At 41.1% G+C, this 14,820-nt stretch overlaps 1 protein-coding gene across 1 annotated transcript in view; it reads right to left on the reverse strand.

The window, feature by feature from the left end:
- Window positions 1–543: 543 nt before the first annotated feature.
- RFTN1 (raftlin, lipid raft linker 1) overlaps window positions 544–14,820 on the reverse strand; it is an 87,604-nt gene continuing 73,327 nt past the window's right edge. Inside the window, exons 7-9 of the mRNA XM_009888946.1 lie at window positions 5,845–5,948; window positions 4,379–4,460; window positions 544–981 (exon numbers count right to left, since the gene is read on the reverse strand). Coding sequence (XP_009887248.1) covers window positions 544–981; window positions 4,379–4,460; window positions 5,845–5,948 — 624 coding nt within the window. The remainder of the gene's footprint in view (window positions 982–4,378; window positions 4,461–5,844; window positions 5,949–14,820) is intronic.

Raw genomic sequence — 14,820 nt, forward strand, 5'->3', positions numbered from 1 at the left:
AGAATATCATGAGTAAGTATGCTATTTGAGATAAATACAGATAACAGCCATCTTATCTAAGCTTTCCAATTTCAGCCAGTTTAAGCCCAAATACTGTTTTCATGACACTACAAGCTTAATGACAAAATAACATATGGCACAATAACTTCTCCAGCAAAGTTACGTGGACAAGAAAGTATTACAGAGTAAAATCTGACCAAGAGGAACGTGTGCCCTGACCTGGATACAAACCCAGTTTGCTAAGGTCGGTCACAGTAAAACCCAAGTATGTTTTCTGTCCCTACTTTTAAAGTGTAGCTCTAGGAGACAGCGTAGGGCATGACAGGGCATGGACAGAATCTTGCAATTAATTTCTGTGGGTTAAAAAGCCCGGGCCCCGCAGTTACTTAAAATACCAAGATATGGGTGTGCTAAGGAGCAAACTGAGTACAATGCCAAAGAAATGTTGAATTGAGCAATGGAGTTCGCCATGGTGATTAGCAAAATCTGTTCTTTTGTCTTGGCAAAGTATCAGCAACTCACAGGATTCTTGAAACGTAGGTCTTATTCACAGGAGCAGCCCGTGTCCAGCCCTGCCCCGTCGCTGCCACTGCAGCCGTCGGATACTGGAGCGCAGTCTCCCGCCTCTGTTCCCCCATCCGCACAGCAGCCAGACGTGCTCTGGCTGAGGCAGACCTGCGCGTCATTGTCACCGGTATCGCAACTGGCAGGACACGTTTCTTCCGATGCCCTGTCATCATGGGTACCTCTGTCATTGGTCCCTGCTACCTCATCTCCCAAGTCTATGACATCATCCAGCTGCTGTTCCGGACCAGGCTTTGCTGCTGTTGAGATCTGCGCTTCTAAGTTTCTTGTGTTCTCCGTGACTTCAAATTCCTGCTTCTCCTCTGCCTTTTGCTTCTCCCTAATACTTAACTTGGCCTTCGTGGATTTCTTCATTTGTTTGTTGCGCATATCTTCTTTGGAGAATCTCCAGTGAAACTACAATTAAGAGATCCATATGTCAAAGACCATTGGAGCCAATCTCACACGGACATTTGCTTTCCTGAATAGAAACGTTTGTATTATTTAGTTTTAATTCAAAGCCTAGTTTGACCAAACAGACTGAAGATTAAAAACAACTGCATGACTAAATCAGACGGTTTAAGATAATTTGTGCCTACACGTCTATATCTATCACACAGAGAAAAAGAGAATGCGACCCATTCTGCTTCTGCTGTTCCAGGTGCCTGGTGGGTTCCTCTCCACACGCTGTGACGCTGATGAGCCCTAACAGCACCCTGGCAGCCCACCGGCACTGCACGCAAAGCAAGAATATGCAAAGCTGCACAAATGCGGGCAGAGGAAGCAATCCTGTGACGTCATTCCAATGTTTTTCCACCAGGTTAGCAGCAGAACTAACACTGCACCCAAGATTATACCCGCACGGCAAAATATTCCGAACCGTTTGTATGAACAATTTTTGATGAGAAAGCGTCAAGCTGCCTCTTGCAGCACTTGCTGCAAGACTTACCACAGCTGCCATTTCAGAACTGTTTTAACTACTATAAAAAAAAAAAAAAAAAAAAAAAAGGAACTAGCACTACCTTGAAATACTGACTCGGCAGGTAAAACATATATAAAGGCTGACAAATATACCACTAATATATCTGCTTCATTCATCAAAAAAATATATGGACCTTCCCAAGGAAAGCCAGCTCATATTCTAAGCCACTGCTCAGCGATCCTACACATTTGCTAAGTACGTGTGAATGTGCACAACCATTTCATCAGCAGCATCCACGCTGCTGGAAACTCAGGGATGGGTTGGGAGGTGATGTTCGGACATTCAGCAAATTCAGCTGTGATCCAAAAGCCATTTTTTCCAGTGCAACCAGGTCTGTTGGTCAAAAGGAAGACTCGCGTTCATAAATTTTTGATCTAGCTATTTATTCCTTCACCAAAAAGCCATTCATAACCTATTAAGTTTATTAGATTACAAAGATGGAGCAATGCTTTTTCCTTCTGCTAGCCAGAACTTCATGTAAAAAGAGAAGAAAAAAAGTAAAGAAACTGGCTTTCACAAGATTTTTCTTGGGTTTACTTAGAGGAAGCTATGTTTCACTTAAATATCAGTACAGTTTGGAGAAAGAGGGAAGATAACATCTCAGTTCTAGAGCTCAACTGTTTAAAGTTCAGAGACACATGAATATTTTCCTCTTTGATTTGTAGAAGTGCTGGGCACCCACAGCTCCCCTTTAACTTAAAGCTCTCTTTGATGGAAAGTGAGATCAGGGCCCTGAATGTGATAAAGAGCAAACTGCAGGGGAGACTGTCTTTTACGGGCAGACGTATGTATACTTAGTCAGGTATTTATACTGTATTTCACAAAAATGCATACAGCCAATTTCTGCTGAAATAAGAATCACTTTTGTATAAAGTGAATGAACACGATTACTTCATCAGCGACTGAATATTGCACCAGTAAGAATACTTGTGTCCTACTGAAGCAAAAAATAAGTTGTACCACCCCTTGCATGTTTCCTTTTCTGTTCCTCTGGCTAAACTGAACAGCGGTTGATTGGTGCGCCTGCACAGGATGGATCAGTTTCTGACACTGCAATGTCCTTTTATTCTTATCAGCCTATTTCCCTCCCGCGAGGGGTTATCTATAAACATTTTAGACATGCTGTGTCACAAGTTAAAAAAACCCTGAGAGCCTGTGATGTACGTGCAGAATATTCAGCAACTTAATCAAATGCTGGGCTTGGCATCTTTGAAGTGACTCACAACAACCACTTACAGACGTTGAACTGGTCTTACATTTCTTTATGTAACTTTAATCAATGTACCCCATTTTTGCTTGACCTTTGGTATGAAAATGTGCTGCAGTAATTTTTGCCCTCAAATACATCTGTGTATTTCATACTGCCAACGAGTAAATCCTTTGTTTTGTAAACCAGACATTGTTAAATAAGTTTTTATATCCCCAAATGAAAAAATTTAAACAAAGGTTTGAGTCATCTGGATGGTATGCATTTGTTATTATAATACAAGAAGTCAGCATCACACTAATTTCTCTATTTGAAGTCCTACAGTTGCTTATAGATTCCCACCCTTTCCATTAAAACCACACACAGCGGTAGGAGAAGAATGACCAAATACAGGCATTCCAATCCTCATCCCAAGATCCCTTTAATCACCTAAAAACACAGAGTAAAACCAAGAAAGATGGGCTTTGTAACGCATTCACAGAATACTCTGGGCTCCAGCTTCGCTCATGAGAGAGGGTAAATCCTAAATCACAGCTGTGCTCCCAGCAGTTCTCTCCTACTTCAGCCAGTTCAAACGCTCTCCTGGTCTCTGCTGTACCTAAAAGACGGTTTTCACAGAACCTGGCTCCAAAGCAATGAGTGGTTTATAGATGAAAACTATCTGTAGTTATCCAAAATGCTGGGTAAAATGCTCCTAGTGCTCAGTTCTGCTTAGCGTTTCCAATCTCCTACTCTAGCTCAGCTTCTTCAGGGCCTGAAGCGCACCCCTCCTTCAGGGGACATTTGGTAGCCAGCACTCAAGTAAACGCACAGAGCTAGAGTAAAAACGAGCCTGTATTCATTAGCAACCTCTTCATCATTTGGTTTCAGAAATCCCTTCCGTATTTCACCTGGCTTTTCTGATCCCTTGCACAGTGAAAGGGCAAGGCAAATTTGACTACCGTAGGAAAGTCAGCACTTCCCCAGTTCCCAATTTAAACCGGTCCTTGTATTTCCCTCTCAACTGCACGGCGTGACAGGTTTGGGCAGGGGATCCCACAGCTACACATTTAAAAAGGGAAATGGGAATACATATGTGCATCCACATATGCACATCATTAGCTGTCAGCTACGTTCTTGGATAATTTAGCTGGATTTGGGGGGCTTTCTTTTTTTTTCAGTTAAATTCCAGCAGAATTCATTAACATTCACACAATAGATAGAAACACCAGCCAAGATCAGGCCTGCACCATGCTAAGCTCTATCAAAACATGCAGCAAAAGAGAGAGAGCAATTTAAACAGAAAAGACAGGCAATGGGTGAGAGAAAATAGCATTGGTTCCACCTTGCAGGCAGTGAACATGAGCAGAGAATTTTTAGGTCACGTATGGAGGTTTATGGCCCAGCTGTAAAGAGAAATCAACATCTCTTCTGCTGCCGTGAGTTCAACAGAGAATGAAATACAAGAGCTTTCACATCATTTGAGCATTTTTTGTTTCTCTCATTTGAACGGCTCAGTTCCTTGTGTCTTGCTGCTGTATCACAGAAACATTGAATAGGCCATTTTTACTTCTACAGGAAATCAATTACAATATTAAAATACCTCCAACAAAACCCAAAGAAACCAGGAACTCAAGGTTATTTACCTTAGATTCTTTCTTCTTTGCTTTCTGGGGCAAAGAAGGTCTCTGAAGAAATACAATTTGCTTTGTAGATAAATTCCCCTCCCTGCAAAGAAACAAATGCACACTCCTGAGAATGAATTAAATTCACATCCAGCATCATTCAAAGCAAAAATCCATCTCAGTCATTTATTTCTGCAGGTCAAAGAAGAAAAAATGAAGAATGACCTACACATTGCCTGTCCCCAGTGTCTTTGAGCAGCCTGGTATTTTGGGGGGAGAAAAGCACAACTGTTCAGCCTGATAGAGCCTGTCAGCCTGTGACATACTTTTGCTGAATGTTTGAGCGTTAGTGTGTAAACACTGAATAAATTGTTTGGAACAAAAAGCAAGAAACCCAAGCGCGCCGGTGCCTCTGCGCAGCAGCGTCTCAGCGACACCGGAGCGCTCCCTCTCTCCCTCCCGGGACACCGATCCAGAATGTGGCTGGGTGCTCCCTACAGGTCTGCAGCATGGCAGGAGGCACAATCACATGCCCCAACGGTTAGATTGGGTAGGTGCCCTTCTCCACCGTCAACCTGACCTGTGTGTTGCTGCAGAAAGCTAGAAGAGAACGAAAACCATATTTACCTTTAAGAGACAGGGCTTACATGTCATAGTTATGATTTTGCATTCATTCCTATATTTAAACATATATGAAAAACTTAAATACCATTTTTCCCCCAGCACAGATGGCCTTTACTTTTTAGGCTTTTATGTGTAGGAGTAGTCCTCGTCTAGATCTCAAAGAACTGGGCGCATTTTTACCCTTTTAAGATAAAAAATTATATTGGTATATATGTAAATACATTCCTGACCAGTGAAAATCCAGAATGCGCCATCTTCGTGACTGACAAATGGGATGATTATTTTTCACCACAGTTATGAAAAATATTTTTAAATAGCTTGGATTTATATTTAAAAACTCAGAATTTTAATAATAGCATAGTAGACCACAGAATGATTACATATGCAAACAAGGCTACTTGAGTAACGATACACCAGTCTCACACGGTTCTGCTCAGCTAGACGGTATATACCAGCAGCATTAGACAAATGTCAATTAAGAATAAAATTACTTTTCCTCAGATAGGCAGCATCTCACTCCAAATGTTATCACAGGTTTTGTCTTTGCTCTAAGAGGAGTTACTGGAAGATTCAGAGCAGGAATTTTACAATCAAGGAGGTTACAGAAAAGCAGAGACAATACCCTGAAAATTCATGCAGAAACCACACTGCCACCTTGCAGTATTTTGCCCACGCGCTTCCTGCCCCACACGGCTTGTGATGCTCAGAAAAGCCAGAGAACAGCTGCAGCAGGGTTTGCAAGGGCAGCTACCACACGCCTGCAAGAAAACCCATGTTAACTCCACAGAGAATTGCTCATACGGACTGTGGTGGCTCATACAGCGACTTCCCTGGCCAAAATGCAGTGCCTATCCCCTCCCTACCTGTTTGTCTTCACAATGGGAGTAGGAAGCACGCACGTCAGCTGCCAGCCGTACATGGCAAGGGAATTCAGCAGCGGAACGTAATCTGTCTGCACTTCAACTCCCTAGGAAGGAAAAATCAACAGTTAGCATCATCACTTGGAGTGTGACATTCAGTACAACACAAAAAAAACCCCCAAAAACAAAACAAAAACCCAAGAAAAAATACATGTGTGGGTTTTCTGGGAGGGAGAAAGGGTTTTTGTACTGAACTGGGTCATTCTGTATGTTCAGCTAGGCAGGAAGGAAAATGTTTGAAAACACGAGACGCAGGACCAATTGCCTGTACATCACAAACTGTTAAAATGAGTTTGTTTAAAATGGTAAACGTCTGTGATCTCATTTTTACACTGCCTGAGTCATCCATCTAGCTTTAAATGATTCCAGATCTGAACAGAACAAATTCATTGTATTTTATCAATTATCTCCTCCCAAGAAAAAAGATATTCAAGTAGTTAAAAAATGACAGCATTGCTTTGCTTAGATTCTGCTCTTGTCTAGGCTAGAGTAAATCCTGAAGATCTGTACCGAAATCAGTTGGGTTACTCTATCATGATGGATCAAAAGCAAAATAGCCAACAACAACAAAAATAAAATATAAGTACAGGCCTATTCCTTTTATCACCCACAAATACGCATCGCTTCCTTGTTATTTTGAATCAGGAAATCTGTGGGTGAGACCAAAAATGTTGCTTTTCAGTGCAGAAGTCTGGCTGCAGCCACAGATCTACCCAGCAGAGCCTTGCTAATTCTTTCTACTAAATGACAGACCCTGTAATTCGCACAGAAAGAACCACTGGTGGTTTCAACAAAGATTGCTCCAGTTAGGTGTCTAATTGCCAAGACTTCCAGTAATTTAACAAATACATGCAAGAGCATATTTACTAGCTTTTAATTTTAATAAACACAACACAGGCAAATGGTAACTACTAGTCTCTACACCTATAACTATATTCCATTGGAATAACGATGATATTTGCCAAAAAGCTCAGGCACTTATACTGGTTTCTTGTGCACGCAAGGAGTTTTAACTGCCAATTCTCAACACTGGGTAAGGCACAATAGTTTTGCAGCTCCAAAAAATCCGTTTATTCCCCAGTAATAAAACAGTCATTTGATCAGAACTAATCCAAATCCTGCTGTAGTTATTTCAAGGTATTTTAGTGAATTCCAATCTCAGCTATTCCTTTCTTCTAACAAATGTAATTTAGGTCACTTGATATCTTCATAACTGAATGACTGCCTGACTATACCTATTAAAAACCTGATCATGACTACTAATGCAAATAGCTGAAGAAACTGTATCACTCCTGCTTAAAAAGGAGAAAGTTTAAAAACACCACTCCAGAAAGTGCATGCAAGAGAACACTCTACTAATGTTACTTCTGATTTTTTCCCCGGAGGCTTTCAGGGATTTACAGAGATACTGCTGCTTGACAACGTCACCACATACAGACCAAAATTGCTAACTCCAGGAGGGAAAAGAGATGCCCTGCAAGAGGGGCGCGATACCACGTGGCCTTTGACTCACGTCCTCTGAAGCGATCAGGATTTATCCTACAGCTGTGATCGTGGCAGATTCAGAGTCTCCTCAGACTCCCATTTCCCTCTGTATTTGGGGCTGGACTAGATGATCTCCAGAGGTCCCTTCCAACCCTGACCATTCTGTGCTATTTCCACCCTCTTTCCAGTTTTTAAAATAGAGTGTCCAAGGGTAATGCAAAAATTATGACATATCTAGATGCCTTTAAGACCTAATGTCTCAAGAAAACACATTAATAACGCACTGAGATTTATGAGAGTGATCAACAACGCCTTCCAAAAATAAAGACGAAAATATGCAACATGAGCATTAAGAGTAAGGTCAGAGCATCCACCATCGCAAGCCTGCCCTGAGGCGCCTGGAAGAACACATAAAATGATCTGCCCAGAACATTCCCTCCATCAAACAGTGTTTGCAGATGAAAAAAAACCAGAAGGAGCTCACTTGTTTAGAGGGTGGAAGACTAGCGGGTCAGGAAAGACTGGCACAGCAGACCTTGTTTGTGCCCCAAGCAACATCTTAGGTTGCAAAGAGGATTTCTGTTTTGAATTCATTGCCTAAGGTTGTTGATTAGCAAGGAGAACCTTCTCCTTGCATCAGGATGTGCAACAAACATCAAAAATCAGAGGAAGATTATAGCAATGAGGAAAGACATCAATACCACGCAGAGCTCATTTGGCTGCTGCAGAAGCCCAATTGTTTCAGGGATGCGCTGTCACTTCTGCCACAGCCCACTGTCCCTGCAGGCTCTGAGTGGCGAGACATGGCTGGCTTGGGACCTGTCTGACTTGTCAGGATTAAGCATCATCTGCAGCAGATGATGTTGTATTTCACAATTCCAATGGTGCAGAAAGCAAAAGAGCAGGTAAGCACATTCAAAAGTGTAAAGTTACTGGAAAATAAATTTAAGATTGAATTAAAGTCAATTAGGCTTACAGAATTCGTATTTTTTTTAAATCTGGAAATGTAAAAAGCTTTGTTAAAAGAGTGCTGTACAACTGTTGTGAAAAGGTGACCTCTTATTTTTCATATATGCTGGTACCTGACACCACAATCTGCGTGTTAGGCTGTTTGGAGGAAGAAGTGTGTACATTATGCAGAGATGCACACCTCCTCTGAGCTTCACATGCTCTTTAACAAGCTCTCCCTGACTGGGCACGACGCTTCGCTGGAGTCAGACACCACACCTCTTCCCCAGGTCCCTGGGGGAATAAACTACTCCTAATAATTGCCTGCGTTTGAAGATGATAGACAAGAGAAAGAAGTCACTCCTGAATAAACAGGTGTAATTCATATGGGCTTCAAGCTCCTTACTTGCAAATACAGATAACTGAAGCTTTCTTTAAGAACACAAGAAATGATTTCTTCCTCCCCCTCTTGAATCATTCGTCGTAATCCTGTCCCACGACTGGAATTTGTGTGCCAGCAGGAGTCACAGTTATACAGACCTTTAATTGGTGTCATATTAAATGCTTTCCAAAGCAAAAATGCTTCTAAACAAACAATACACTGGGGGATGGGTACAGAGGAAGAGAGTCACCTTGTATTCATTTTATATTTAATACAATAATTAGATTTTTTTATCTACTATTATTTGAGACAATGGAAATAAAATTTCAAACATACAGTTTCATAAGATGAAATTACAGTGCTCTTTCTAGCTAGCAAATATTGGATTTGAACACCAGCAGAAGTAGAAAGTACGTGCAAGAGCTTTACTAAAAAAGAAGTGTTCAAATAATGCGTCTCAAACTGAGAGACATTTCATTCAGTGAAAGGGTGGAAAATTTTAATTAACTTGCTTCCCACTCTCCTGTGGATGATAAGTAATCTCTGATCACACCTTGAGTGTCAAAAAGCCAGAGCGTATTCAGCTAGGTTTTTCCCTTGACTTGCATCACATGAAAAGAATTAATTTTATTTATAGTTGTACTGTTTGTTTTCAGCATTTTCTCTTTTCACAGTTGCTTCTGCTCATTAGAAAAAAAAAAAAAAGATTAAAAAATGATAACGATAATATCTAGGGCAAGCGACACAAACAACTGCATTAACAATTTTTCTTTTCTTTCCCCCCCTACTGCGGCAATTTTAACCACAGCAAGATAATAAACAAGATGACTACTAAGCTCTTGTGAGACAGAAAGTTGTTCTTTAGAAATCATTCTTTCCTGGGTTAAATGAATGTGATTTAGTTACAAGGCAGCTACGGACTGTCACTATTTAATATTTTTTCCCAACATGGATTAAACAGTGGAAGATTGAAAATCCCGTTAAATAAATCTTAATAAAACCTTTATCAGCAAATCCCAACAGACTGAGTACTAAGATCTACAGACAGATGGCAAAGAGGATGGGAAGCAAAAACCATGAGTTGCTTTAAAGTGTAACCTACTGTTTGTGGGGGAAAAGGGGCGGTGTGCTCAAATCCAGCTCCTTCTAAAAAATACAGGGGAAAGCCTATGATGGTGGGAATGTGCACCCCCAGGAGGGCTGGTTACCAGTCCCCACCACTGCCAAAGCCAGAGCTTTCTCCTAGGGCACTGATGGGAGGACAAGGAAGCGGCGAAGGCAGCACTTGCACCTTAGTGGAAAAGAGGGAAAATGAGAAAAATTGAATATATGGGCTGCCTGAGAATGACTGGGTAAAAGCGTGCTGCAAATGTTTTATGTTTGCAGTAACACAGCTGACAAGGAGACTAAATCCAAGCTCTAATATTGTGCATTATTTGCCTTTTTCCTTTTCAGACTTCTTCCAAAAGGTAATTTCTGCTAATAATGTAACATTATCTATCCATTAAAAGCACTTATTGGAAGCAAAAGAGAAGTTTCACAAGTGTTTCACAAATAAAAGTTGGACTATGCTTCTCTAGTATTGAGCTGCTCCTAAATTTCCATGTGTAATGCACCACGGCACCTTGCCAGCAGACACTCACTGCGCATCCATTAGCTGCAGAGCAGAGGGGTGCAGGATGGCTCCTGAACCCTTAGAAACCGTCAGTGGCTTTTGGCAGCAGATGGGTCACTGACCAACAGACTACCTGCCAAATTGGGACCTTAGTGGAAAGTTAATAGGAAAAAAAAAAAAGTAATAAATAAATCCACGGACACGCTTCTTGCTCATTATTCTGGGTATATGTAATTCAGACTTATTGATGATTACTTAAGGTATGTGAATTCACACACTATGAAATATTTTTGAGACTATAATAAGGCTGTAACACTATATGGGGTAGCATCCTTTTAAGACAGTTTTTTCTGTGATTCAAGATGTATCCAGTCACAAGTTCAATACACGCAAAGGCTGCTGAGTAGCATTCACACCTGTCTTTACATATAGCGTAAAATAAAAAACCAACCAAAAACCCTCTTGTGCCCTAAAATCTCACTTCTCTCAGAGGTTTCTGCAGATGCAAGTCCTACTTTCTAGCATATGTATAAATTAACAAAAACGTTTGAGCACTCCAGATACTGCCTGCACCTGTAACACAGAAGCACATTTGCACAGAAACACAATTTTGCATTTATAGAAGCACAGGATAGGCAGCAAAAGCTCCACAAGGTGAACGTGTTGACACAGAGGGCTCTCCACAAAGCAAGCATAGAAGCATCTTATTAAATGGGTTAAACTTACTATCGCATAGGCAACGTACATGTGATAGGACAATTCCACATAATTGGCCACAGATCACAAGACATAAATGTGATCCAGCAATCCATCAGTACATTTTCTTAAATAACTCTGGCATTTTCACTTTCACAATTACTGCAACACTTGTGCACTGTACCTTAAGGTAAGCGCTGATTTTACTGTTTTTCCATCAACTGTTTTAGGGAAAAAAACCCAACATACAAAAACACTACCTGAGAACTTGTATACTCCAGGGTTCCTTAGCACACACAGCTTAATCATCTCCATGCAGCTTCCCAACACAATTTCCTTTGGTCATAATTTATTCTCAAACAAAATTTGGCTTTTGCAAACAGGCTCTGTGCACCACTCCACCATCATGGAACTAATAACCTATTTCCATGTGAGGCACGCAGCTGAAGCACAGGCGCTCTACTGCCACCAGTTCAGGCAGCACGAGAGCAAACGTTAGCACTGCCCTTCACTTACATGCAGGCTGCGTACGCGATTTACAGGGTCCAAGCATCTGCTTCCCGTGCCCCTCAAAATGCTGAGACCCCCTCGCAAACCTGCCCGGCAGCGGCATCAGGTCAAAGAGGTGCGTTAGCCAAGGCACTACTGCCTGGCTAAAGGTGACCTGCTGGGGAAAAGAAGCATGACTTGTGCTGTGTGTGGTTTTTTTTTAAGAAAGTATAAAAGAGGACTGAAATACTTTTTCTCAGCTTGTTCTTAAGTGGAAAGTTCAGATCTGGTATGCTTACTTTTTCCTGAAAGATTTTACAAGTGAGCAGAGAACCACTTCTTATCTCTGATCCTGTCACAAACCTAAGCAAAAAGTGACAGATAAGAAGTGTTTTTTTTTTTTAATTCAGACTGTTTTAAATCCTTTGCCTTTCTGCCTGTTTAGTCCAAGTGCCCTTTACTCATGTGGAAGAAGCGTTCGCTTTGTTAGATTTTTAATACTGCCAGTGCCACAAGAAAGTATCAGGAAAGTTCCAAGTTTGTGTTGCGAGATTTTATTACTAAATTTGTCAAGAAAACCAAAGAAAGATTAGCTTGCACATTTTAATCCCACACAGAGCACATGGCTACTGAGTTCAGTAGGCAACTATGTATATATGCTGCTTTCATATCTTACATAAAAGAAAGAAAAAAAAACACCTATAAAAATCTGTTGAAGAGGCTCCTGAAAGTGTTTTTCTTTTTTCAGATTTTCTTAAAAAGCAACAAGCGGAAAAATGCTTAAATATTATGCCCACACAACACGTATGTCCTCTGGGTGGTAACGAGGGTCACCCACAGAACTGCATTTCATGCCCATCGCCATCAGCTCCTTTGCTGACCTGGTCATGACTTCCTCCCATGGCTAGAGACAGCAGAACATAGCTTAACTGACATATGACCTAAATCAGATTTACAGACAAATCAAATCCTCGTTTCCAGGGCATTTGTTTCAAGGCTTACATTAAGGCAACTTGCAACCTAGGCTCAGCAGAGATCATTTTTTAAATCTTTTGATATGTCGTACTTTAAAAGGTTTACCATGTCTACAGCAGACACTGACCCCATTCAATTCTGCCAGGGAAATGCCAACACCATGATATATTTGAGATTTTAATTCATGTCAGTACACCAAAGATACGGTATAGCAGAAAATAAAAAAGTGATGAATCACCAGCTGAAGATTTTTAATGACAAAATACCTGTAAGTTAAGGACAATATTTTCAAAATGAACAAGGCTTCAGAAGCAGAACAATGCAGAAATCTAAAATAGATGTTATAGCACTCAATTTTAAAGACAGTATTAGCTATTTTGTCCTGGGTAACGGGGAAGAGAAGGTGACAGATTAGAGTTGGGGAGAGGGAAATCATACAGGCTCTGATTAATCTGAACTGTCTACCCACATTTGCCTACACAAGCAGAATTAAAACCATCAAACAAGTTTTAGTGCTAGATCCCAGAAGCTGCGGTGGAAATAATACGCCCTGACATTTTTAGAGTTAAAGTGATAAGGATGAGAGCAGCATTGTGTTATTAGAACTCCTGTGGTCATTTGCAGAGGATGCCACAGCTCTACTTTGAGAAGAAAGAGTTAAATTACTCAGAGCTATTACATCCTGTCTGCTGCTTGGCAGGACCACATACTGTGACAGCTGCGAGCTTTACATCCTCTACAAACTGACATTTTACACACATACCGAGTGCATCACACTCTTCAGCTTGTTTTCTCTATTAGCCTTGGCAATTAAAAAGGCACACTTTCTCTGCTAAGAGGTGTGCCAACCCCTCTTTTTTGCCTTTATGGTTAACAGCAAAACTTTACCTTTTCATTTAGGAAGGCTCTCTTTTTATTACTACGCTATGTGTCTTCCTTTTTAAAACAGCTTTCTTTTGTTGTGGCTGGCATTCTTTTGTTTGTTTCTTCTTCTTAATTGGGAAATAGCGCAATAAATTTACATTCAGTTCAGACCACATCCGAACAAGTCCATAGCTCATCCAGATAATCAAATCTGATACAAATTTAAAATAACGATCCATTATACACATTTATCTCATGCTGCCCATCAGGTCTTCTTCCGCTACCTTGGTACAAATGAAAACAACAAATGGAAAAGGCTAATCTAGATCAGAGCTGAACCTATATAAAAAAAAAAAAAGGAAGCCTACATTAATGAGTCATTCCACTGCTCCATAATTATATTTGTAGTACTCATAACAGAAACGAAGCCTTTACTCGCTTTCAGACATCTTCTGTCACTACTGAACTCTATCTCCTTTCCTCTACATCCCCCATTTCACAGTCCCTTCCTCTGCCACTGCATGACTCCATGTTTATGGTAAATAAAGGTGAATTCTGATAGGGTTTAATAGAGAGGCGACTTGGTCTTCTGGGTATGACACTGGGCAAGTGCCTACAGATCCTCCAGCTTCCAGTCTCTCTTTCATTCAATGACTTTACCTACCTATGCCTATTATGTCTCAGAAAGCATGAGGCATGAAATATCCAGGCAGTTATTTAAATGTCAGGATAAGAAAACAGAGGCGGTCAGCTCTTCTCTTCCTGTAAACGGGTAAGACATTTGCAAGAGTTCCCTAATGCCTCAGTCTCTTCCTTCAGTATGCTTTTTCTTCTCCATGTGCTTCCACTTTCAGGTTGGTGGGTAACATGTTCATAACGTCCCCAAAAGAGGGGCACACGATCTCAGAAGAGCAAAATTCCCAGGGAATACACAGCATCCAAATTTCACACTACAGCAGAGAATAACCTGATCATACTGGCAAGCTGTATATATGCTATCAGTCAGTTTCTGAAATTGCACACACCAAATCTTATGTTTGGAACAAGAGATTTTCCACATTAGCCCTCACACAGACATGGGTGCAGCACTACAGCATCTCTTGACACACCAGATGGCATTGGGAGGTTGATTCCTTAATCTGTTGACCAGCTGTGTCTCCGGCATGGGATTGTTAGAATTGAAGGCAAATGATACTCCATCTATCAGGGCTCTAATGCTTCAAGGGGCCCTTCTAGAAGACACCAATGTTTTGGTGACCACTCTGCCATCACAGGATCTCTATTATCAGATGCTGCCCTTGTCGTGTAGCTCAACACAAACTTTCTTGTGTCCACACAGAGCAAACCAAGAGGTGAGTAGGGGCCATTATGCATAACTTTGTTGCAATACCCTATTGAAACAGAGAACCTTTCCCTGGTTGTCCAAGAGCCAACCTGGTTCAGACCAAGAATCTACTTAACTCAG

Source organism: Charadrius vociferus, unplaced genomic scaffold (assembly GCF_000708025.1).
Source record: "Charadrius vociferus isolate BGI_N301 unplaced genomic scaffold, ASM70802v2 scaffold217, whole genome shotgun sequence".
Lineage (NCBI taxonomy): Eukaryota > Metazoa > Chordata > Aves > Charadriiformes > Charadriidae > Charadrius > Charadrius vociferus.